Raw genomic sequence first — 26652 nt, 5'->3', positions numbered from 1 at the left:
TCCATTTGATCTGTTGGTATGGCAAATTGTAAAGTTGATTTTCTAATGTTGAGCAAGTTTTGCATTACTGGAATAAAACCAATATGACTAAGATGTATTATTCTCTTTACAAATTGTTAGCTTCTTTGTGCTATCTATTTAGGATTTTTATATTTATGGTGCTGAAATTGGCATGTGATATTTCCTTTCTGGTACTGTATTTATTTGGTGTGGGGGTGGGTGTGTATGTGAGATGGAGATGGTTGCAAGTAAGAGCTTTCATTAAATACAAAATAATTACCCTAAAATGGTAAAAGTGGTTGCTTTTAAGGAGAATAGTGAAGTGCAGGGGGCTGCTATTTTTAAAAAATTATCTTGAAAAATCAACTTCTAGAAATATTGTAAGTAGGTGTGGGTATTATATGTGAGCAGGAGTAAGTGAAACCAGAAGAATGGATAAACAAACTGAGAAAGTTATGGAGGATGAAAGGAGAGGGTCTGAAATCAAATTCTAATAGATGCCCATCATCTTGCTATATTGACAGCTAATTGAATAAATTGATATTAAAAAGGAAGCAGATTTTTGTTTCAGTTTGAAGTTCAGATTCATTATGAACTATTGTCCCTTAACTTGGCTTTTGTTATATATGATGAAAGCATGTAAAATATCTTTTAAGTATCTGGGTTTTTTTGGTGTTTTCTTTTGTTTTACTAATAAAATAAGAACTTTGATGGAATGGTTTATGTATATGGTATTAATGATGTGGTAGAAATGCTAATACTGTTGGATAAAATATGTAGCTATTCTGTTCTCTGAAGTCTGCAGTAGAATTTTTTCTTAACACAGAGGTGAGGTTCTAAAGTTAATGCATAGGGTGCCTGACTGGCTCTGTTGGTTGAGCGTCCTACTCATGATTTCGGCTCAGGTCATGATCCTGGCTCAGGTCATGATCCTGGGGTCATGGGATACAGCCCCTTGTTGGTCTCCGTGCTGGGTGTGGAGCGTGGTTAGGATTCTCTCTCTCTCTCTCTCTCTCTCTCTCTCTCTCCCTCTCCCTCTCCCTCTCCCTCTCCCTCTCCCTCTCTCCCTCTCTCCCTCTCTCCCTCTCTCCCTCTCCCTCTCCCTCTCCCTCTCCCTCCCTCCCTCCGCCCCTCTCCTGTGCATGCACACACACTCTCTCTAAATAATAATAATAATAATAATAATAAAATAAAAGTTAATGCATTTAGTATAGTTATGTGTAGATAGGAACTAAGACCAGTTGAGGAAACTTCAGCTTATGTCTCTTATTTCACATTTGGAAAGAGAAATATTCATTGAGTGGAATTATAAGCACAATCAGCTACACTTTTTACTTTATTTTTTGCTATTTATATTTTAGAGAGAGAATGTGCAAATGGGGGAGGGGCAGAGAGAGAAGGGGACAGAGGATCTGAAGCGAGCTCTGCACTGACAGCAGTGGCCCCCGTGCAGGGCTCAAACTCATGAACCATTAGATCATGGCCTTAGCCGAAGTCAGTGCACAACCGACTGAGCCACCGAGGCTCCCCTCAGCTACACTTTTTAAATGTTATTTTCATGTCTTAAAGATTTTTTGCTAAGTACTCACAGGTTGAATTTTCATAACATAAATATGTATATTATGTATTTTGATACCTAATTGATTTCATTTGGGGATTGAATTATTATATAATCCACAAATTCTTATAACTAAGGTGAATTTTTATTTGAAATATTAATACCCATCTCATCCCAATCAAAGTTAGTCACTGATTTTATCTTGAATATGAGAATTATCCAGGAGTATTAATTATAAAGGGGTAGTTTAAACTCAAAATTTCTCTTGTTTTATAGCCTCATTGTATAGCTTTTGCTTCCCTTTTTTTGGTCTTCCCCCAGAAAGTAATTCTGAAGTCACAACTTTGCTATTAATCTCTTCATAGTTTTTAATTTCTTTTCTTTCTTTCTCACCTTTTCTAATGTTGTATATTTGTTTCAGAAAAAGATTTTCTTCAAAAAATGGATGGGATGTCTTCAGAAGCTAATGAAGAAAAGTAAGTTCATGCAGTGTAACTAAAAATGTTAAATTCTGGGGCGCCTGGGTGGCGCAGTCGGTTAAGCGTCCGACTTCAGCCAGGTCACGATCTCGCGGTCCGTGAGTTCGAGCCCCGCGTCAGGCTCTGGGCTGATGGCTCGGAGCCTGGAGCCTGTTTCCGACTCGGTGTCTCCCTCTCTCTCTGCCCCTCCCCCGTTCATGCTCTGTCTCTCTCTCTGTCCCAAAAATAAATAAAAAACGTTGAAAAAAAAATTTAAAAAAAAATAAAAATAAAAATAAAAATAAAAATGTTAAATTCTGTCAGAGAAAGATACTTTTCCTATTAGTAAGAACAACTGATAACTTCTGAAATCTTTTTCCATTTTGCTCCAAGGAAAAGAAGTAAATGTTACAAAGTCATAGCTCTCTTTGCCTTATCTTTGTGTTTATATATCTAGGGTCAAAATTAAGAGGGACTTTAGAGACCACCTCCCATCCCTTCAATTTAAGGATGGGAAAATTAAGGCCCAAGGAAATGAAGTGATTGGTCTAAAATTGGCATCACAAATTGGTGGCGTGTTTATAGCCTACACACTTCTTTTTTTTTTTTCCCTTAAACAATGTTTTTACATTTTTGGATTAGTTGCTAAAATTTTCTCTTGAAAAATTGAGTGTAGCAACACTGGGCTTATATTCTTGTGGCAACCACTAACCTGATCAGAGTCATGACTGTGACCATTAGACTAAGCAGGAGCTCTCCTTTATCATCTCAACACTGCCTGTTTTTCTTGCATTTACTAAATTATCTGTTTGACCTCCATAGGCATTTTAATTTTCAAAACCGCTCTAAAAATCACACAGTAGTAAAACCAGAGCTAGAGTCTCTTGGTTTATGACCCATTTATCTTATAATTGTACCTCTGGGGGGCACCTGGGTGGCTCAGTCGGTTAAGCGTCTGAATTCAGCTCAGGTCATGATCTCACGGTTCGTGGGTTTGAGCCCCACATTGGGCTCTATGCTAACAACTCAGAGCTTCGAGCCTGCTTCGGATTGTGTCTTCCCTCACTGCCCCTCCCCTGTCCGTGCTCTCTCTGTCTCTCAAAAATAAACATTAAAAAAATTTTTAATTGTACCTCTGTACATATGGTACGTTATGTTGTACTCATGGTTATTTCAAAAGATATTCTTGTAGTACACGTAAGTATTTTAAAACACTGACTTTCTAAATACTGAATTTAACGTCATATAAATTTTGCTAAGTGAAAGTGATGCCATGTGTTAATTGAAAGTGATGGCCGATTTAAGGATGCTGTGATGATGGCTTTTGAAAATTCAGTCTTTCATCAACATGTCTGTAAATTTTTTTTTCCTTTTTCAGTGACAATATGGAGAGACCTCTTAGAAGAAGACATTCCTCAGTAAGAAACATTTAAGTTAATAATTGTTACCTTTTTTTTGAATGATGACTATATGCCACAGTAATTTTGACTATAGCATTACCATCTGGCTCCACTTTGCTCTCTGGATAAAAGACTGAAATATTTAATTGGTTACACAATTCTGTAAATATACTAAAGTTTGTATTTTATTAATTTCTTAGTAATTTTATCAGTTGTATGCTATGTAAATTATACTGCACTAAAGTTAAAAAATGTATTTAAACAGTGTAGTAAGACACAAAAAATCCAACTCAAACTGATTTTAGCACAAAATTTATCCAAACAGAAGGATGACTTTTAGCACAACTTAACAGGGGTTCCAATAATATCACCAATACTAGGATTTTTTTCTCACTTTTCTACTGATTGTTTCCTCTGTATAATCTCCAATGTCAGACAGGCTCTCTCCCAATGATTACTACATATAGCTCTCCCAACTTCCAGTTTCAGGTCCTAAATGAAAAAGTGTCTGTTTCCTCAAGATAAAACAAAAACAAGACTCAGGATCGAATCATATTGGCTCAATTATCTTGTTATAGGTCAAGTCCTCATTCCTGAACCGCTCACTAATGATGAGAGAATATCATGTGCACATTGTTATAGACCAGGGCTACATGTTGTACCCTAGGGTTGGGGTGGGGCTTACCCAGACCACATGAGATGAAGGTAGGCAAAATAATTGAGGTGGGTGGGCAGGGAAGGGAGTAGATACCGAGTATTTAAACCAGCCACAGAGTATAGCACTGCACAGTATGAATTTGAGGAGTTTTAGAGGCTTTCACAGAAATTTTAACATCTCTACCTTTCTCCTTATGATATAACTTGAACTGATTATTAATGGATATGCCAGATTTTATTGAATAATTCTAATTCTTCTAGATTTTGAAACCCCCAAGGAGTCCTCTTCAGGATCTCAGAGGTGGGAATGAAACAGTTCCGGTAAGTCTCTAGTGCAAATGCTTTATATAGATGACTATTTTTAGTGATAATTTTAACAGTCAGTAATTTATTAGCTATATGAAGACAGACATCATAAATGATTTTTACTTGAATGTGTACAAATAAGCATTCCATTACCCTCAGGTTAAAATCCAAACTCTTGAGTAAGCTGGCACTCTTGATTTTTAACCCCCATTTACTTTTCCAACCTTCTTACTTGCCACTCTCACACATGTATCTCACCATTCAGGATTGCTTACTATTCTGCAAACATGACACAGACTATCAAGCCTGTAAGAATTTACATGTGATATTTCCTTCATTTAGGTGGTTAGTCCTTCATTCTTCTTTGTCTTCCCAACATTCTATTAAAAAGTTTTTTCAAACATTTTGAGAAGTAGCAGGAATTTTAGAGTGAATGCTCATATAGTCATCCCTTAGACTCTACAATTAATATTTTATCAAACTTTATCGTAAATCTATAGCCCTCTTTATTTGGTAATTCCTGTTTACCCTTTAAGACTCAATTTTGGTATCACTTCTCTCAAAAAATCATCCCTCAATATCTTCTAATTGTCTGCTAATGTCTATTCTAAATGGAGAACTCTTTAAGGGTGGGTACTTTATCATGTGTTTTTTTCAATTTATTTTGCCTGGTATAGTTGACTTTCAGTACATTTTGTTGACTGATGAAATGCATATAGTTTTGGAGACCATATAATTTTGAATGTTCACTCTACTTTGGCCTCTCTAATCTTTCTCAAATACATAAAGCTTTTTCCTGCCTCAGGGCCTCTGCATACATTCTACCTACAAGGCTTTCTCTCTACCCAGTGCTTTATCTGACTAATTTTAACGGATCCTTCAGGTTTCAAATATACTTCCTCAAAGTAATCTTTCCTGATTCTTAGGCTAGATTAGTTTTTTTTTTTTAATACAATTTTCTTTCATAACACTCATCACACTTTGAATTTTATATTTGTGTAGATTTTTTGTTTCAGTATCTTTGTCACCATAATTCCCAGTATAGAGTAGGGGCTATATTTGTTTCCTTTACCATTATTTTTTCATCACTCAGTACAGGAGCTGGTGTGTGTGTGTGTGTGTGTGTGTGTGTGTGTGTGTGTTAAAAACTTAGTGAACATTGAATAAGTAAATAACAGATTCATAGACTCCTAAAGCTTTAAAACCAATAGGACCTCAACAGTAATCTTAAATCCAATTGCTTATTTTTTAAAAAATGTTTATTTTTTATAGATGAGAAATATAAGGTCCAAAGAGGTTAAATTTTTGTCCAAGTCCACGTAGTTAGTGGCAGACTTCAAATTTGAGCTCTAATCTACTAATGTCTAGCTCAGTGCTCTTCCCAGTATACCACACAAATTTCAGTTTTTCTTTTTCCTTTTATTATTTTTTATTATTTTTTTAAAGCTTATTTATTTTGAGAGAGAAAGAGTGAGAGAGCATGGGCTGGGGAGGGGCAGAGAGAGGGGCAGAGAAAGAGAATCCCAAGTAGGTTCCATGTTGCCAGCGCAGAGCCTGACACAGGTTTTGATCTCATGAACTGTGAGATCATGACCTGAGCCGAAATCAAGAGTTGGGGGTTTAATGGACTGAGCCACTCAGGTACCCCTTCTTTTTTTTTTTTTAAAGTAAGAAGTATAGTAGTATCTGTTAGTTTCAGTATTTACTATGTCATTATTATTGTCCTAGTAAGCTCAAGGCCAGTTGTAGTGTCTGCTAGGGTATTAACAGAGAGGATGAACATTCCTGATTCTTTGTTATAATAAGACACACTCAAATATTAAGAATTAACATAATAAAAGTCTCTGTGGATTTTGTTTGTTTCTGTCTTTTGCTTTTTGTGTTTGGTATCTATGTGAGTAAAAATGTTTGCTCTTGTTAAGGAAAATGAGAGAAAAAAATAGTGTTTTATAATGAAAAAATCCTCAGCATCACTAATAGAGAAGTGCAAATCAAAACCACAGTGAGATATCAGCTCATATCCATTACTGTGGCTACTGTAAAAAACAACAGAAGGGGTACCTGGCTGGCTCAGTTGGTAGAGCTTGTGACTTGATCTTGGAGTTGTGAGTTCAACTCCTATGTTGGGTGTAGAGATTACTTAAAATAAAATCTTTGGGATGCCTGCATGGCTAAGTCCGTTCAACTCTTGATTTGATTTGATTTGATTTCGCATGATCTCATGATCATGAGACTGAGCCTCACATCGGACTCCATGATGGATGTGGAGCCTGCTTAAGATTAACTTTGCCTGGGGTGCCTGGGTGGCTCAGTTGGTTAAGCGTCCGACTTTGGCTCAAGTCATGATCTTGCGGTCTGTTAATTTGAGCCCTGCTTCTGGCTCTGTGCTGAGCCTGGAGCCTCCTTCAGATTCTGTGTCCCCCTCTTTCTCTGAGGAAAGGAAAGGAAAGGAAAGGGAAGGGGAGGGAAGGGAAGGGAAGGGAAGGGAAGGGAAGGGAAGGGAAGGGAAGGGAAGGGAAGGGAAGGGAAGGGAAGACAAGGAAAGATGGAGTGCCTGAGTAGGGTAATTGGTTAAGCGTGGAACTCTTGATCTCGGCTCAGGTCATGATCTGACAGTTAGTGAGTTCAAGCCCCTGCACTGTAAAGGCAGAGCCTGCTTGGGATTCTCTCTCTCTGCCCCTCCCCCACTTGTGCTCTCTCTGTCTCAAAATAAATAAATAAACTTTAAAAAAATTTAAAAAATAAAGAAAACAACAGGTGCTGGCTAGGATGTGGAATAATTGGAAACCTTGTATACTGTTGGTGGAAATGTAAAATCTTGTAGCCACTATGGAAAACAGTATGGTGGTTCCTCAAAAAATCAAAATAGAATTACCATATGATAGTAATTCCACTTCTGGGTATATACCCAAAAGAAATGAAAGCAGGGTCTTGAAGTGAGATATACCTCTGTCATAGCAGCATTATTCACAGTAGCCAAAAGTTAGAAGCAACTGACACTGTCCACTGACAGATGAATGGATAAACAAATGTGGTATCAGTGGAATATTAGCCTTTAAAAAGAAAGAAGTTCTGATACACATTGCAATAAAGAGGACATTATGCTAGGTGAAATAAATCAATCACAAAAAGACAAATGCTTTATGATTCTACTTAGGAATTACCTACAGTGATCAAATTCATAGAGACAGTAAGTGAAATGATGTTTTCTAGGAGACTGACCAAGAGAAAAGGGAGTTGTTTAATGGATATGGAGTTGCAGTTTTGCAGGATGAAAAGCATTCTGGAGATTGGTTTCACAAAGTGTATACATAACATTACTGAACTGTACACTTAAAAATGGTTAAGATGTAGTTCACAGGTTCGAGCCCTGCATCATGCTCTGTGCTGACAGCTCAGAGCCTGGAGCCTGCTTTAGATTGTGTCTCCCTCTCCCTCTCTCTGCCTCTCCTCTGCTCATTCTCTCTCTCTCTCTCTCCCCCTCTCAAAAACAAATAAAAACATTTTAAAAAAATTGGTTAAGATGTATTATGCTAAGTGAAATTAACTAGTCCCTTGACAAATACTGTGTGATTCCACTTATATAAGGTATCTAAAATAGTCAAACTCATAGCAGCAGAAAGCAGAACAGTGGTTGTCAAGACCACAGAGGAGGGTAAAATGGAGAGTTGCTGACTACAGGTATGAAGTTTCAGTAAAACAAGGTAAGTTCTAGAAATCTGCTGTACAATGTTGTGCCTATAGTTAACAATATTGTATTATACACTTAAAAATTTATTGAGGGGCGCCTGGGTGGCTCAGTCGGTTGAGTGGCCGACTTCGGCTCAGGTCATGATCTCGCGGTCCGTGAGTTCGAGCCCCGCATCGGGCTCTGTGCTGACAGCTCGGAGCCTGGAGCCTGTTTCAGATTCTGTGTCTCCCTCTCTCTGACCCTCCCCCGTTCATGCTTTGTCTCTCTCTGTCTCAAAAATAAATAAAAACGTTAAAAAAAAATTTATTGAGAGGGTAGATCTAAAGCTAAGGGTTCTTACCACTTTTAAAATTAAAAAATTTTTTTAATTAAAAAAAAAAGTTTTTTAATGTTTATTTATTTCTGAGACAGAGATGGAGCATGAGTGGGGGAGGGGCAGAGAGAGAGGGAGACACAGAATCAGAAACAGGCTCCAGGTTCTGAGCTGTCAGCACAGAGCCCGATGTGGGGCTTGAACTCACAAACCGCAAGATCATGACCCGAGCTGAAGTTGGTCACTCAACCGAATGAGCCACCCAGGCGCCCCTAAATTAAATTTTTAAATGAAGTTAAGATGGTAAATTTTATTATGTGTATTTTACCACAGTTAAAATTTTTTCTTAAATCCTGAAAATAGGATAGTAAGGTTACTATAACAGACCACATATCACTTGCTTTGTCCCCAAGTCTGTCTTCTTCTAAATGGCAAAATAATCATTCATTTAAAAGGAGAGAGAAAAAGGAAAGAGAGCATAATCACCTTCCTTAAATATGTTGTTTGTGTCGATATGCTTATTACCACTCACATGGAAAATCATACTCCTGTTTGTTAAGTGCATTAAGATATTTCAGAGAAGTAAATAATTACCACAATTGATAATATCACATTAACTCAGAATAAGACTTAGTCTCTGTCTATAGTACTGTGGAGACCTAATTCACAGTAGTTTCATTATGAATTATACTATATATTCTCTGCCCTTAGGACTCTAATGCTTTGAGAAATAAGAAAAGCTCCCGTCGAGTCAGCTTTGCAGATACTATAAAGTAAGTTGGAAAGAGAAATAATTAAAATGTTACAGGTAATAATTTTTTGTCATCAAATCAAATATGTTGGTACTAAATGACTTGATAGTCTGGGTTTTAATTACATAAGCATGTTTTTGTTATTGTTGTTATTCAGCATTATGCTTGAGAAACATTGAAAGGATCACCTCTAGAGTCGGAAACAAAACAACTATTTCTTACCACTGTTAATTTAACATTGTATTGAAGGTGCTAACCAAATATACAGAAAGTGCAGTTATAAAAATTGGAAAGATGCGGGTAAATCTATTACCTTTTGCAGATTAAATGCTTGTATATTAGGAAAATCTAAGAATATCAATTGAAATACCTCTACAAACAATAAGCAGGATACAAAATTAATATATGAAAATTAATATATTTCTTATATATAAAAGATAACTAGATGGAAGATAAATGTCTTTTTTCCCATTGTATTATATTTTGTGGCTATGTGTTTAATAATAAAAGCATATAAAGGATAAACCATTATTGAAGGATACTAAAGAATTGTGCAAATGAAAATATAACAAGTTCCTGAATAAAAAGATTCAACATCATAAAGATGTTACTTGTCCCCAAAATAATTTATTAATTTAATGTAATGCTTAGATGTAATGTTTTCATGATTATTTTCGTGATGTTCAGTAGTATATTTGTATTTCTTCATTGATTCAAAAGTTAATAGAGAATTTAAAAATAGTCAGGTGGTAAGAGCATTTTGTCATTACTTTTTAGTTATATTGCAAAAATGTTGATCTGTATTATTTTGATTTTTATTGAAAAATTTCTGTGACTTTATATATGATTAATTTTTATAGATGAACCATAAGTACTTAAAAAGAAGATAGATGTATTTTGTACTTTAGAGTGTAGAGTTTAATATATATCAACCATATCCACCTTCTACCTTATGTTATTTGGAACTTGTGTAATCCTGTTTTAATCACTTTAATCTGTCATCAATTATAAGAGAGAGGTAAATTAGTCTCTTGTTGATAGTGTGTCTTACTCTAGCTCTCTTTATATTTCTAATAGTTTTCCATTATGAATGTTGATTCTATATGTTCTTTGATACATAGTCATCATTGTTATATCTTCATTCAGAATTGTACTTTCCAGCATTAATGAAATCATCTTTGCTTCGTTTATTAATTTTTGACCCAAATTCTACCTGGACTGATTAATAAGATTTTTGACTCTGCTATATTTTATTTTCATTTACCTGGTTTACTTTTGTGTATAGTTTCATCATGTATGAGCAATGAATGGTATTCTGTATGTGACATCTTTTGGTTGCTGGGTAGTTCCAAATAGATACTGTCTTTTTTGTTGTTGATTGATAGTAATTTTAATTGTTTCATAACTTTTTTCTATTACTCTATTATCCATTTATCAGTTAACATCTTCTTGGATATACATGAGTTGTCAGTATTTCATATGTGTTGACTTTTGCAAAAAAGAAAAAATATAGTAAGATTTGGTATAATCAGAGAAGACTAACTTGGCTGGCAGTAGACTTCCCTGAGAAGTATATTCCTTGGTGAAGTTGCCACTGTCTTCCTGGATCTTGCCCATGGCTTTGCAGATTCCATGTTGTTTTTGTCTCTACCAAAAAATAGGTTGATCTCTTAGAGATGGGCTTACTAAACAGATTCACTAGAAATTTGTGTTTAAATAGAATGCTGCTACTAAAAATAATCATGAGAAACAGATGAATCAGAACAATCCTTGAGTAGTAAGTACTTTCCTTATAGGCATTCTACCTAAAAAAATAAATTATAATGTAAATATGGCTTGCTGATTATGGAATTTGAGGTATTAGTTATTTAAATGATTCTGAATGTTTAATGGCTCCAGGCTCTGAAATGTAATTAATCCATCTCCACAGTAGACACATACACATCCATTGCAAAGTGTTGGAGGCTTCTGTCTGTATACTCCTTGAATAGATATGGTCAAGGTTTTCTCCCATTTATTTCACACTGACTTTGTTTTTACATGTTTTCTTTAGGTGTTTTCTTATTAATGTAAAAATAAACAGGTTCAACTTTCTGCTGGACATTTGATTGTTCCTTGTGCTTGTTAAATTATTTTGTGTAAATTACCTTTTTGCTTTCGAATTTCTTCCCTGGGATTATATTTCCCGCAGTAGAATTGCTGGCCTTAAAGTAAGAAGCAGTTGTGTACCCTTTATTACATTTTTGTTATTGGTTTTAATACTGCCAGGAAGTACATTTTTTTCATAATACATCGTAAACATTAGATTTTAGCACTTATTTCCAGCTGACTTGATTGGTTATAATGTTATCTCCTAGTTATTTTAATTTGTAGTTTGTTTGCTATTATTTTTTCTATATTGTCTTCATTTTTTTCTCATTTTGAAATGTTTCTTTTTTTTCCCTTGTCTACTTAGGCAATATTGAAGAAAGTATTTTTTTTTAAGAAAATATTTTAAAGTTTTTGTGTGATTGAGCACTTTAAATTTTGTGTTTACTGAAGTATGTGTCTTTCCTACTTCATAAGTAATTTTTTCAACCTATCTTCAGAAGCTTTCCTTATAGATATTACATAGGTTAAAAAGAGAAAGATCAAGGAACAACCATAATTAAGAAAAATTTACAGAAAAATGGAAGAAGAAAGAATTATTTTGCTATTTCATATCACATTTTGCCATTATGCCACTTGCATATCTCCATATGTTTACTAAATATGCTTTATTAAGTATAGTTCGTTGGTTTACAACTTACACTTTGTCTACCTAATATGTGACAGTCTAACATTTGGATTTCAAGATGTCTAAATATATTTTTGCATTTTCTTCTTTGTATTTCTTTGATTTTTTGCTTCTGGTATTTTTTTTCCTTTACGTGTAATTTGGATTATTCGTTGTTAGTTTTTATTATTAATTTTCCTTTTATTATATGATAGTAACCTTATTTAGTACTAATACTTTTTTGCTGTGAAACAATGTAATGGATAACTTCAAAATTTTCTTCTTTTCCTTTTATTTGTCCATAGATAATTTCCTAAATTGGATATTTTTCAATTTATATCTTTAGGTTGTAGATTGAATTAAAGAAAAAAAACTTTTTTTAAGTGGGCTCCATGCCCAGCGTGGAGCCCATTGTGGGACTTGAACTCATGATTCTGAGATGAAGATGCTGAGATCAAGGGTGTCTGGGTGGCTTAGTCGGTTAAGCGTCCAACTCTTGATTTTGGCTCATATCAAGAGTTGGACACTTAACCACCTGTGCCACCCAGAACCCCCAAAATCATTGATTTTTTAAAAATATATAGATTTAAAGTTATACATGATATTCGCATAATTGTTTAAAAATAGTCTCTGTATCTATAAGCTACTTTCTTATTCCAAATGTTTTTCATCATTTGCTATCTATTTTAGTTTTCTGCTGGTTCTTCAGCTAATTTTGTTCATTTTTTTTTAATCAAAAAATTTTTTTAATTTAATTTTTTTTTCAAAGTTTATTTGTGAGGGGGAGAGAGGCTTATTTGTGAGGGGGAGAGAGGCAGGGAGAGAGAAAGACAGAGGATCTGAAGCAGGCTCTGCACTGACAGAGAGCTTGATGCGGGGCTCAAACTCACCAACCATGAGATCCTGACCTGAGCCATAGTCAAACACTTAACTGACTGAGTCACTCAGGAGTGCCAATTTTGTTCATTTTTATTTTCCTAGACAATCACTGAGTTTTTTTCAAATGTGTAGGTTTAAAGTTATACATGGTATTCTCATAATTTTTAAAATAGTCTCTGCATATACTACTTTCTTATTCCTAATGTTTATTTCCATCCTCATCTCTAAAGCGTTGAATAAAGCCTTTTATTCCATAATTAGAAACAATAATTAAAATATGCAGAGACCTTTGAGAGATAGTACAAATGTCTGGGTTACATAGACATGTATAAAGTAAGTGGAGGTATAAAAAATAAGTCATTGGGAAGTTAAAAAAAAAAAAGCTTCCAAGTTTTTTCCTTTTTTTCCTCCATTTTAATGATTGAAAGTTTATAGCATACACAAAAGTAGAAAAAATGGTATGAAAATATAGATGTCCATTTAGCAGTTACAACAGTTGTCAACTATGGCCACTTTTCTTTTACTATACCCATACTTTCCCTTTCCCCTCCCACTGAATTATTCTCATGTGAATCCTAGATATTTCATTAGTTATATAACTTTAAAAGGTACAGAATAGTTTAAAAATATATTTGTAATACTATTATGAATAGTTCATAATACTATTATCACATCTTTTATTTTTATTTATTTATAATTTTTTAAAAATGTTTATTTATTTTTGAGAGAGAAACAGAGTGCAAGCAGGGAAGGGTCAGAGAGAGACGGAGACACAGAATCCGAAGCAGGCTCCAGACTCTGAGCTGTCAGCACAGAGCCCTATGCGGGGCTCAAACTCATAAACCATGAGATCATGACCTGAGCTGAAGTCAGATGCTTATCCAATGGAGCCACCCAGACACCCAAACATCTTTTTGGTTTTTTTTCCTGATGCTTATTTATTTACTTTTGAGAGTGTGAGCAAGCAGGAAAGGGGCAGAGAGAGAATCCCAAGCAGGTTCTGTGCTTTCAGTGGTGGAGTCCAATGAGGGGCTCGGTCTCACAACTGAGACCATGACCTGAGCCAGTATCAAGAGTCAGATGCTTAACTGACTGAGCCACCCAGGCACCCCTATTATCACATCTTTTAAAAGCTGTGATATCACAGCTATGATATCAGCAAACATCTGGCCAGTGTTCACACTTCTTTGTCTCAGTTTTCTTCTCCTTAGATAATGGGCATGATTCATTATCCATACACACTTAACATATTTCATTTGGTTGATATCTGTCTTAAATCTTGTCATCTGTAGGTTCCCTCTTCCTTTTTTTCCTTATAATTTATTTAAAACATTTTTTTAATGTTTGTTTTTGAGAGAGAGACAGACAGAGTGCGAGTGGGGGAGGGACAGAGAGAGAGAGGGAGTCAGAGAATCCAAGGAAGGCTCCAGACTCTGAGCTGTCAGCACAGAGCCCGATGGGCGGCGGGGGAGGGGGGGCCTCGAACCCATGAACTGTGAGATCATGACCTAAGCCCAAGTCGGATGCTTAACTGACTGAGCCACCCAGGCACCTCTCTTATAATTTATTTTTTAAATAGTGTGTCCCATTTGGGGCGCCTGGGTGGCCCAGTCTGACTCTTGATTTTGGCTCAGGTTGTAATGTCACTGTTGGTGAGTTCGAGCCTCATGTAAAGCTCCATGCTGGAGCCAGCTTGGGATTCTCTTTCCCTCTGTCCCTCTGCTCTACTCTCTCTCTCTCTCAAAAATGAAGGAAGGAACGAACGAACAAAGTATCCTACATTCTGGATTTTGCTGATTATATCTACATGGGATAATATTGTATAATACATTTCTCCAGAATTCTTACCAATTGGTTATTCTGTCTAGAAAGTTTTAACTTAAATTTGATGTTTTGGACAAGAATTCTTGTGCTTTCATCAGACAGCACTTAATATTCAGTTATCTCTCTTTTTTATGATGTTAACAGCTGTTGATGATCATTACCTAGATCCATTATTTCCTTAAAGTTTAACTGATCATATTCTCATTCTGTCTCTGAGTTATGGTTCATATAGGAAAGGCAGATTAAATTCTTGGAGCAGGGGTCTGTTTACTAGTTTCAGTACAATGAGTTGGTTTCCTAGTATCCTTCAAAGTTTATAATAAGAATTTTTTCCCTGATATCTTTACTTAAATAAGTTATCTAAATCATGAATTTTAAAAGCATATTTAATGTGTTTTATTAATACGACAATTGGGGCGCCTGGGTGGCTCAGTCGGTTAAGCGTCCGACTTCAGCTCAGGTCACGATCTCACGGTCCGTGAGTTCAAGCCCCGCGTCGGGCTCTGGGCTGATGGCCCAGAGCCTGGAGCCTGCTTCCGATTCTGTGTCTCCCTCTCTCTCTGCTCCTCCCCCGTTCATGCTCTGTCTCTTTCTGTCTCAAAAATAAATAAACGTTAAAAAAAAAAAAAATTTTTTTTAAAAATACTCCAATTATTCTGCCTTTGACAAGTGGAAATCTCTTCAGATTGGTTTCTGACCTTTTGACATAACCCCAATAATCTTTGATAGCTTCTTTGCTTTATAATATACCAAGCTGTTGATGTTCATTTCATGTATTACCTGACTTAGACCTGGAATCAGCCATTTCTTCAAGGAGTGAGCTCAACTGCTTTTGGTAGGAATAGCATTTGAAGAACACAATCTGGATGCTATAAGTTCTCCTCACTATTGAATTGGTCATTGTTTCTAGGCCATTCTATTACCAAACAATCTATCACAGTTGCTAACTGAGGAAACAAATGAATGAGCCCTGGTGCACTGGTCTCCATCCCAGGTGATCCCAAGGGGACTAGACAGGTTGAAAGCATAGCTCCTGGCTAAGTTTGCCAATGGTGTTGCCCAACAAACTTGGATAAACTTATCACATGAGAAGCCAGTAACTCAAGAGACAAGGGTTTGGAAAAGAGAAAGGGAGAAATTTATTTCAAGTGCTGGCAGTCAGGGAAAGTGGCAAGCTCAAGCCTTAACAACTGACCTCTCCACCCACAGGATAGACACCTAGAGTTTTATAGGGAGGGATTCAGGGGTACATGAAAGAAGGCAAACAGCACGTGATCATGGGTGGGGATTGGTGTGTGTTCAGCCTATGATCATGGGCAGAAAAGGGGACACTGGGGTGTCGTCTTCTAGGCACTCCCTTGCTATCAGGGCTTTTTTTGTTTGGTATCTTGGAAAGTTCCGGATAATTGCAAAGCACCTTCATCAATGTCTTAAAAAAGTGCAATAATAAATAAGCACAATGGGTTTTAGTTAGAGGCTGAGTTAAGCAGTCTTGTCTATTTCTGTTGTTTTTTTTCAAGTTTATTTATTTTGAGGGAGAGAGAGTGCATGCGCGCATGAGCAGAGGAGGGGCAGAGAGAGGGAGAGAGAGAATCCTAAGCAGGCTGCACACTCAGATGCAGGACTCAGTCCCATGAACCATGAGGTCATGATCTGAGCCGAAATCAAGAGTTTGTCACCCATCCAACTGAGCCTCAGTATTAATCATTGAATCCTAACAATTATCTCATTTTATGAATAAGGAAACTGAGGCTTAGCTTGAGTAACTTGCTCAAGTTTCCATACCTATTATGAGGTAGGGCTCATACTCTGGAACACACTGTGGAGGTTTCTCAAAAAGTTAAAAATAGAACTACCCTATGATCCAGCAGTTGCAGGTTATTTACCCAAGGATACAAAAATACAGATTCGAAGGGCTACATGCACCTTGATGTTTATAGCAGCATTATCAACAATAGCCAAACTATGGAAAGAGCCCAAGTGTCCTTTGACTGATGAATGGATAAAGAAGATGTGGCATATATGTACAATGGAATATTAATTAGCCATCAAAAAGAATGAAATCTTGCCATTTGCAATGATCTGGATGGAGCTAGAGTGTATTATGCTAAGTAAAATAAGTCCGTGAAAGACAAATACCATATATGTGGAATTTAGGAAACAAAACATGAACATATGGGAAGGGAAAAACTGGGGCGGGGAGCAGACCTTAACTGACTCTTAACAGTAGAGAAAAAACTAAGGGTTGATGGAGGGAGTTGGGTTGGGGATGGGCTAAACAGGTAGTGGGTATTAAGGAGGGTACTTGTTACAATGAGTACTAGGTGTTAATATGTAAGTGATGAATCACTAAATTCTACTGAAACCAATAGTACACTATAGGTTAACGAATTCAAGTCAAAATTTGAAAAAAAAAATGTATATATATAATAGAAAAGATATATGGAAGCATCCCAAGTGTATATCAATAGATGAATGGATAAAGAAAGTACACACATACATACACACACATACAAAGAGGTAGGGCTCAGACTCTTGACTATTTTTCATCAGACCATTCTTAATCATATTATTATGTCTTCTTACATTTTTCACATTGCTGGTATTTTCTTTTTCCTCTAGTTACCCTTATTATTTGTGGGATTAGACTATATTTTTTAGGTCTATCTGATTGTTATAATGGTTCTCTTCCTGTTTTCCTTGTTTTTTAGATTTGCTGCTTATTCTGTTTATTTTATTTGTTTTATAGTGAGTTTGGCTAATAAAAAACATGTTCCTAGAATTAACAGGGAACTTTGGAAACAGGGGTAACTGAGATAGGATTCTTTTACTATCTGTCCAGGAGAAAATAACAGCATTTTTTACTTAAATATGTGTTAAGGATGATAGAGTGTTAAAGTTAGAAGTAATCTGGGGCTCTTGACTGGCTTAGTTGGTAGGGTATGTGACTCTTAATCTTGGGGTTGTGAATTCAAACCCCACACTGGGGGGAAAGTTTACTTTAAAAAAAAAAAAGTGAAATTAGAAGTAATTTTAGAGAGACAGTAATAGTCCAAACTCTACACGTTTTAGTGAGAAGATTAAAGCCAGAGAAGTGATATAACTTTCCTAAGGTAACATAGGTAGTGACAGAGCCAACAGCTATAATATAGGTCTCCTGATTCCTAGTCTCCTGCTTTTTCCACTGCTTCTGATTACCTTTCCCTGTTACTGTTAAACCTAGCCCACCCTTTCCTTTCCTTGGTTATAATCTACTCATTATACATACTTTCCTGCAATGGCTCTGGGATGTTAAAAGGAATTTGAGGTTCTAAACCAAAAAACCTGGAACAAGTTCTTGCTTATTACTACATAGTCCCTAGCAAGTCTCTTAAAGAACATCAGTTTCCTACTTTTTTAGGATGGAAATAATAGTCCTCACATATCTGTTAGTGTTATTGCATGGCCAAAATAAGGTATTGTCAATTACGGTGTCAATTTAAATACTATTAAACAATGTATAAATAGTGTTTCAAGAAAGTATTCTTTGTTAAAAGATTAATTGAAAAAGAATTACAAGATTTTAGATGTAGAAACAAGCATAGTAAAAACTCTCTTAATAACTCCCACCTCACTAAATTATTAGAATAACCTATATTCTCCATCCCCCTTGTAAAATATACTGATATCTACAGTATAGATATCACTGACCTTTCCTGTCCATAAACTTCAGTTCCTGAGAGTTGATTGGTAGGCTTTCCAAGAAGTATTTGTCTTGTTCATCTGCTTGAAGTTGTTGTAATTGCATAACTTAATTTAATATTAGATAAACTGATGAAAATGAATTCAAAGACAAAGATCGTTATTTCTGTGAAAGTTGTAATGAACAGCTAGGGAAAACTTTGATAAAGGTGAATTTATTTTTAAAAGTACTTTCAAATTTGGTATGGCTGAGACAACCATAGGGAAATCTTTCATGAAAATATAGAAGGATTCTGTGTTCATATTACTTGAAAGTTTCTTTGTTTATTCCTCTTGATAAAAACACTAAAATTGAACCTATAGATCCACTCAAAGTAAAGTCCTCAGATTGACATTCGGAGATTTGCAAATTAAAATCCACTTATGTTTAAAATTTTTTAATGTGTAAGGTGTGTATGGATCAGTTATGATTCCTTATTTTAAAAGGCTTTTTTTTTTTTAATTAATTGGTCAACTACTGATCCTGGTCATATTGAATAAAAAGGCTTCTATTCTATTGTAAATCATTTGAAGAAAAATTGTTTCTAGGATAGCTTGGTAATTATAAGCTCAGGTTTTGAAGTCAGATTTGGGTTTGCATTTTGTCTCTGCCACTTATTAGTTCTATGACTTTGGGGGTTACTTAACTTTTATGACCTTTAGTATCTACATCTATAAAACAACATGGTAATTGTTATAATCATTAAAATGCATATAAACAACATAGCAGAGGGCTTGTCACACTGTATGCATGCAGATGTTCACTGCTTTTTGTAATTTAAACTTTTGAAATTTTAAAGAAGAGGTTCTTGGGGTACACACGCTCTCTGTCTCTCCAACAACAACAAAAAGAGCTTATCAGTAATGAATGATACCTCATATTAAAATAAAAATGAACTAGCCAGATTATTCAAGGCAGATATCAATGCTGCTTCTTCAGAAGCTTAATCCTCCCAATGAAAAGAGGTCCCTTCCTCTGGAGTCCATGCTATCTTATCGGAACTGTTAATAAAAAAAGTTTAGTAGCGGGGCGCCTGGGTGGCTCAGTCGGTTAAGCGGCTGACTTCAGCGGCTGACTTCGGCTCAGGTCATGATCTCGCGGTCCGGGAGTTCAAGCCCCGCGTCGGGCTCTGTGCAGACAGCTCAGAGCCTGGAGCCTGTTTCGGATTCTGTGTCTCCCTCTCTCTCTGACCCTCCCCCGTTCATGCTCTGTCTCTCTCTGTCTCCAAAATAAATAAACGTTAAAAAAAAAAAAAAAAAAAAAGTTTAGTAGGGGCACCTGGGTGACTCAGTCGGTTAAGCGTCTGACTTCGGCTCGGCTCATGATCTCGCAGTTTGTGAGTTCGAGCCACACGTCGGGCTCTGTGCTGACAGCTTGGAGCCTGGAGCCTGCTTCGGATTCTGTCTCCTTCTCTCTCTGCCCCTCCCCCACTTGTGCTCTGTCTCTCTCTGTCTATCAAAAATAAATAAATGTAAAAAATATAAAATAAAATAAAAAGTTCAGTAATGTTGATAATCACTGTTCCAGCTCTCTACTTACAGTGAAAGCTCCTTGAGGTCAAGGATCATCTATCAGACTCTAGTATATAGCATCAAGTATATAGTGAGTGCCTAATAAATGCTCTGTTGAATAAAATGAATATTTTAGGTTATTAAAAGGGATAAAATAATGATTTTTGTCACAGTTCATTAAAAAACCATAACAGATTTTAATGTAAGTGAATTTTGACATTTGAAAAATTAATAGTATATAATATAGCAAAGAGGAAGCTGAAATCAGTTATCTTTACCTATGTCAAGACTATAAGTTAGCACCATAGGGTTCTAATTAAAAATTACACATTTTCACTAATCTTTATTTTCTTTTCTAGAGTATTCCAGACAGAGTCTCATATGAAAATAGTAAAGTCAGAAATTGCAGGTAAATATGTTATTGCAATCTCTGCTAAATCTGTTTTCTATAAAATTTCCCTGTGGCTGGGGCACGTGGGTGGCTCAGTTTTTTGAGTGTACAACTCTTGGTTTCAGTTCAGGTCATGATCTCACAGTCATGGTATCGAGCCCCAAGTTGGGCTCTGTGCTGAACATGGAGCCTGCTTAGGATTCTCTCTCTCCCTCTCTCTGCCTCTCTCCTGCTTGTTTGCACCTGTGCCTGTACATGCTCTCTCTCAAAATAAATGAACTTTAAAATTTCACTGTTGCCATTTAACCAGGTAATTGATAAAACTTAATAAACTTACTGTCTATCTCACTGCTTAAAAGGTATAACTTGCGGGGCACCTGGGTGGCTCAGTCGGTTAAGCATCCGACTTCAGCTCAGGTCATGAACTCACAGTGAGTTTGAGTCCCGCATCGGGCTCTGTGCTGACAGCTCAGAGCCTGGAACTTGCTTTGGATTCTGTGTCTCCCTCTCTCACTGCTCCTCCCTGCTCGTGTTCTGTCTCTCTCTCAAAAGTAAATAAAAATATATATTTTTTAAATTTATTTTAAAATAAGTGTAACTTGAGCCATGAGAGGCAGAAAGTAAGGTGGGTATTTAGTAATTTCTTTTTTTTAATTGCTATTAATTTTTCTAATGTTTTATCAGTGTATCCTTGAACAAATTTAATTTTTATTTTATTTTTAGAAACAGATGCAGGAGAAAATGTTCTATTTATACAGTAAGTAAAGAAAATGTGATTCACATTATATTTTAAAAGCTCTTTATCCCTGTTAAATGCAGTGTTTTTTTAATTAAATTTTTTTTGTTTTTATTTTTGTGTCCCTTTTGTGGAATACTTAGGGTTAATTCAGAAAACAGATTCTTTGCAGAATTTAATATACTGCTTTCTCTCATAAGTGTGTGCATTGTCCAGCTTATCTTTTTAACAGAGTGATGAAACACTCTGCTTTCACATATAAATTCTTAAATACAACAGCTAATACAAGACAATACCAAGTTTTCAGATTTTTTCATTAAATTAGTCTTTCTTATCATAATATAGAGAAAAATAAATACCAATAGCTCTTGCACAAATGAAAAGATGTTTATTTTCATTCATCATAAGAGAAATACAAAGACTGCTAATGAGATATAATTTTTCATCTAATCATCTGAGAATATAGGTAAAAAGTCACTCATTGTTAGTGGATGTAAATTGAAGAAGGCAGCTGGCAGTATCATTCAAAATTTTAAATATACATGTCCTTTGACTCAGCAATTTCATGCCTGGGAATTTATTTCATCAAGATACTTGTAAATGTTTGAAATGATAAACATGTAAGATTATTCACTGCAGCATTTATGTAATAGCAAAAGACGTGAAAGATCCTCAAGATCCATCAGTAAGGGACTGGTTAAATAAATCACAAATTTTCCGTGTAATTGACTACTGTTGAGCTGGAAAAAAAGATTCTTTTTATATACTGATGCAGGAAATACTCTAAGCTTGGGCTTTTCACAGTTAACCACTGTTGATAATTTTGGATATCCTTGCAGAAATTTAAATGTATTTCCAAGTGATGTTTATCTTTAGTTTTTTTTTTTTTAAGACAAAAATGAGAACATTTAATAGTATGTCTTGTAACACTTTCCATGTTGTTATATATAGATATACCTCAATCTTTTATAATTTGTTGTATGTCTGCACCAGCATTTATTTAGCTGCCTATTGATGGACATTTGGGTTGTTTTACCTTTTTTTTGTTTGTTTTTCAGGATGAATTTCTAGAAAATGAGTCGCTTTATAGGTTGTTTTTTAAAAAAAACAGTGGCATATATTAAGCATATTTTTATAGTATCCTTGAAATTAACAAGGCCTTAAGACCAATCTGAAAAGGGTCCTTTAATTGCCTTGTAATTTTTTCCGTCAGAGGAGTCTTTTTAAATGCTGTCTTTGTATTTTTCTGCCAGTCACCCTATGAAATCCTTAGACCTTCCCTACCCTTTCTAACTGTTGTGATACTTGGTAATTGTTTGGGGTATAGATTTTGAAAATACTTTTTAATTTTTAGGAACAAGAATCCAGAAGATAACTACTGTGAAATTACTGGTGAGTATGACCACAATACTTTTCTTACCACATACCTTTCTCTTTATCCAAATTTCTTACAAAATAATGTGTAAAAGAACTGTGGGAAAAAATGTAAAGAGAACTCTGTTCTTTACACAAAATCTTCACTTTGATATTTTGCAAACTTGCTGTTATTTCTGCCAGACTTGCTGTTCCTCTTGTTTTCTCTATTTTTGGATTCACACTCAGTCATTTACTCCAGTCAGGAGTTGAGTCATTTTTGAACTTTTCCTCATTCCCCATATCCACTTGGTTTCACTCTATTCTTTATCCTAAATGTCCTGCAAATCTGTTACCTGCAAATCATTATTCTTTTGTGGGGTACTATTGTACTTAGTTTCTTATCCTTATGAACCATTTTATATATTTCTAAATCTGATATTACCCACTGACTTAAAATTGTTCAATGACACTTTTTTTGCTTATAGGATAAAACCCACCTCTTTGGCATAGGCTTAGCCCTTTGTAATTTGGCTGGTCTTCTCCAATCTTTTTTTTTTTTTTTTTAAGTTTTTTTTTTTTTGTTGTTGTTGTTTTAATTCGAGAGAGAGAGAGAGAGAGAGAGAGAGAGAGAGAAAGTGTGAGTTGGGAGGGGCAGAGAGAGAGAAGGAGAGAGAATTCCAAGCAGGTTCCACACTGTCAGCATGGAGCCTGACATGGGGCTCGACATGAGGCTCAAACTCATAAACCATGAGATTATGGCATGAGCTGAAGTCAAGACACTTAACCAACTGAGCCACCCAGGTGCCCCAACTTCTCCAATCTTATCTCCTGCCCTTTATAGACATACTTTGCTCTAGCCCATGAAAAAGTATTTATAGTTCTCCATGTTGACTTTTTTTTCTGCCTGTATCCATTTATAAATGCTGTTTCTTTTATCTGAAGTGACCTTCCTATTCCAAATTGCCTATCGGTCTTCTCATTTTTCACTTAACTTAGTTTTTCACTTAGCTTAATTTCAGTCCTATTCAAAATAGCCAGTCCAGTGTGCCTGGCTGGGTCAGTCAGTGGAGTATGCAACTCTTGATCTCAGGATTGTGAGTTTGATCCCCACAGTGGGTTTAGGGATTACTTAAAAATAAAATCTTAAAAAAAAAAAATAGCCAGTCCACAAAGTGTTATAGTCCATGACAGAAAAGGAACTTGCACTATAATGTAAATCAACTCTGGCAGTAAGCTACTGTTGAGTTAGGTGACATTTTTTTTCTTAGTAAAACTTTCTTGATGAAGGAAATATCACATGATTTACATTGATTGCAAGCTCCTTATTTCATCATGAATTGGTAACAGGCAGTTCACAGATTGGCACCACACACTAAGTAGTACTGGGTTAAATGGAGCCTTCTCTGACAAAACCAAGGAATCACTCTGTCTTGTACTATCATACCATACCTTTTATGGCTCAGTCTTTTGTAGAATTTACACATTGTATTTCAGGTATTTACTTCTGGCTGTCTTATTAAACTAGGAACTCTGAGTCCAGAAATTTTGTTTATTCTTTGTGCCTTGGTAGGTAGTTGAGTTTTGAGGCATATAATGGGTTCTGAGTAAATATTTGTTGGATAAATGAATGAAAGCTTGATATATAAGTAAGACTTTGAACAAAAAACCTATAATGGGGCACCTGGGTGGCTCAGTCAGTTGAGCATTCAACTTCAGCTCAGGTCATGAACTCGCAGTCTGTGAGTTTGAGCCCCACGTCGGGCTCTGTGTGATAGCTCAGAGTCTGGAGCCTGCTTCAGATTCTGTGTCTGTCTCTCTCTGTGCCCTGACCCCAATCACACTCTGTCTTTCAAAAATGAATAAAATGTTAAAAAAAATTTTTTTAAATAAAAAAGCCTATAATTACTTCATCATATTCAATCAGGGTTGCCATAAACACTTTAAAACTTTTTTTAATGTTTATTTATTTTTGAGAGACAGAGAATGAACAGGGGAAGGGCAGAGAGAGAGGGAGACAAAGAATCTGAAGCAGGCTCCAGGCTCTGAGGTGTTATGGTATTACAGAGCCCGATGTGGGGCTCGAACTCACAAACTGTGAAATCATGACCTGAGTTGAAGTTGGATGCTTAATGTCTGATAGAGCCATCCAGGTGCCCTGCTATAAACACTTTAAAATGTTCTAAAGATTTTTGTGATGTGTACCAGTGTTGTATGGAAGTGTTGAATCACTATATTGTACACCCGACACTAATATTACACTGTATGTTAACCACCTGGCTAACTGGAATTTAAATAAAAACTTTAAAAAATGGTCTAAAGATTTGCCTTTAAATTTAAGTATTATAAAATGTATTTCCTGTTTTACATAGCGTCTTCAATCCCTTCCTATTTCAAAAGTCCATTTGTGACCTAAATCTTTATATTTCAATTCAAAAAGTCTTGAGTCTAATCTCTTATTTTCATTCTCATTTTCTCTTACCCAAACATAACTTTTCATCCTCTTTATATCTGCAATATTGTAGCAGCTCCTCATTGGTTCATCTTCTCTTAAATCTACTTTCTTCTCCTTCTCTGGAGTTATTTTTTATAAAACGCACATCTCATCACGGAAGCATCTAGATCCTTTAACATAGAGGCACCTGGGTGGCTCAGTCGGTTAAGTGTCCGACTTCAGCTCAGGTCATGATCTCGGGGTTTGTGAGTTCGAGCCCTGCGTTGGGCTGTGCTGACAGCTCAGAGCCTGGAGCCTGCTTTGGATTCTGTGTCTCTCTCTGTGCCTCTCCCCTGATCATGTTCTGTCTCTCAAAAATAAATAAACATTAAAAAAAAATTTTTAGATTCTTTAACATAAAATAAAAGATGCTTCAAAATCTTTATCTAACATTTCATTTATTTTTTTTTATTTTTTTATGAGAGAGAATGCGTGTGAGTCAGGGAGAGGGACAGAGAGAAAGAGAGAATCTCAAGCAGGCTCCCTGCAGAGCTTGATATGGGGCTGAATCCCATGACCCTGGGACTGTGACCTGTGCTGAAACCCAGAGTCTGACATTCAACCAACTGAGCCACCCAGTTACTCCTTACTCTAACATATCTATCTCATCTGTTGGGTATTCTTTCCCATGTAACCTCTACTATCCAGAGAATAAAAATAAAATGGAGGGAAAAGAAAAGTACTCCAAACTTTCCAACTTTACAGTTCCCCCTTTAAAATCACTACATCCGCGGGGCACTTGGGTGGCTTAGTCGGTTAGGTGTCTGACTTCAGCTCAGGTCATGATCTCCTGGTTTGTGGGTTCGAGCCCTGCGTCTGGCTCTGTGCTGACAGCTCAGAGCCTGCAGCCTGCTTCAGATTCTGTCTCTGGCTCTCTCTGCCCCTCCCTTGCTTGTGCTCTGTCTCTCTGTCTCTAAAATAAATAAACATTAAAAAAAAATTTTTTTTTAAATCACTACATCCTAGGAGTGCCTGAGTGGCTCAGTTGGTTAAGTGTCTAACTCTTTTTTTTTTTTTTTTAATGTTTATTTATTTCTGAGACAGAGACCAAGCATGAGTGGGGGAGGGGCAGAGAGAGAGGGAGACACAGAATCAAGCAGTCTCCAGGCTCCGAGCTGTCAGCACAGAGCCCAACACGGGGCTCGAACTCACAAACCATGAGATCATGACCTGAGCTGAAGTCGGTCACTCAACCGACTGAGCCACCCAGGCACCCCAAAGCGTCTAACTCTTGATATTGGCTCAGGTCATAATCTCACAGCTGTGAGATTGGGCCCCGCATTGGGCTCCATGCTGAGCGTGGAGCCTGCTTGGGATTCTCTCCCTCTCTCTGCCTTTCCTTCACTTGCTCTCTTTCTCTCAAAATAAATAAATAAACTTTGATAAAACAAATTTACCACATTCTAAAAATATTTCAGTCACATAGAGAATATAATAATCACTGATCTCTCTGTCCCTAAAATGGGACAGTTGGAAGTCTTAATGAAATTTAATACCTAAGTTCTTATGAAGAGCTTAGTAACTGATAATACTAAGTAAATACTCATAAATGATAAAGAACCTAAGGAAAGAAAAGTCAGGCTCTTGATAATATATTTTTTTCTTATTGACTATAGTTTTTTCTTCTTTTTCAATAGGAATGAACACATTGCTTTGTGCTCCCATTCAGTCACAGATGCAACAGAGAGAGGTATGAGTTCACGCATGTGCCTTTATATTTTAGTCTCCCTTTATAGTTAACACACAAAAACATTAATGGTAATGGCATGATTTAGGGGTTAATTACCAAAGTGGACCAGCATAGACTGGAAAACTTCTTACCTTTTCAGTTAACTAAGGACAGTTCAGTCGCA

General features: G+C 36.1%; 1 protein-coding gene across 4 annotated transcripts in view; it reads left to right on the top strand.

Annotated features, from left to right (window-relative positions):
• KNL1 (kinetochore scaffold 1) overlaps positions 1 to 26652 on the top strand; it is a 64935-nt gene that overhangs the window by 4359 nt on the left and 33924 nt on the right. For all 4 annotated transcript variants that reach the window (XM_058738168.1, XM_058738171.1, XM_058738172.1 and 1 more), the window contains 8 exons: positions 1980 to 2034; positions 3395 to 3434; positions 4335 to 4394; positions 9095 to 9156; positions 20185 to 20234; positions 20940 to 20973; positions 22307 to 22344; positions 26437 to 26489. In XM_058738168.1, the coding sequence (XP_058594151.1) occupies positions 2000 to 2034; positions 3395 to 3434; positions 4335 to 4394; positions 9095 to 9156; positions 20185 to 20234; positions 20940 to 20973; positions 22307 to 22344; positions 26437 to 26489 (372 nt within the window). In that variant the 5' untranslated portion in view covers positions 1980 to 1999. The remainder of the gene's footprint in view (positions 1 to 1979; positions 2035 to 3394; positions 3435 to 4334; positions 4395 to 9094; positions 9157 to 20184; positions 20235 to 20939; positions 20974 to 22306; positions 22345 to 26436; positions 26490 to 26652) is intronic.

The sequence above is a fragment of the Neofelis nebulosa genome, chromosome 7 (genome assembly GCF_028018385.1).
Source record: "Neofelis nebulosa isolate mNeoNeb1 chromosome 7, mNeoNeb1.pri, whole genome shotgun sequence".
In the NCBI taxonomy this organism is placed as follows: Eukaryota; Metazoa; Chordata; class Mammalia; order Carnivora; family Felidae; genus Neofelis; species Neofelis nebulosa.
This window is presented reverse-complemented; position numbering and strand designations above follow the sequence as displayed.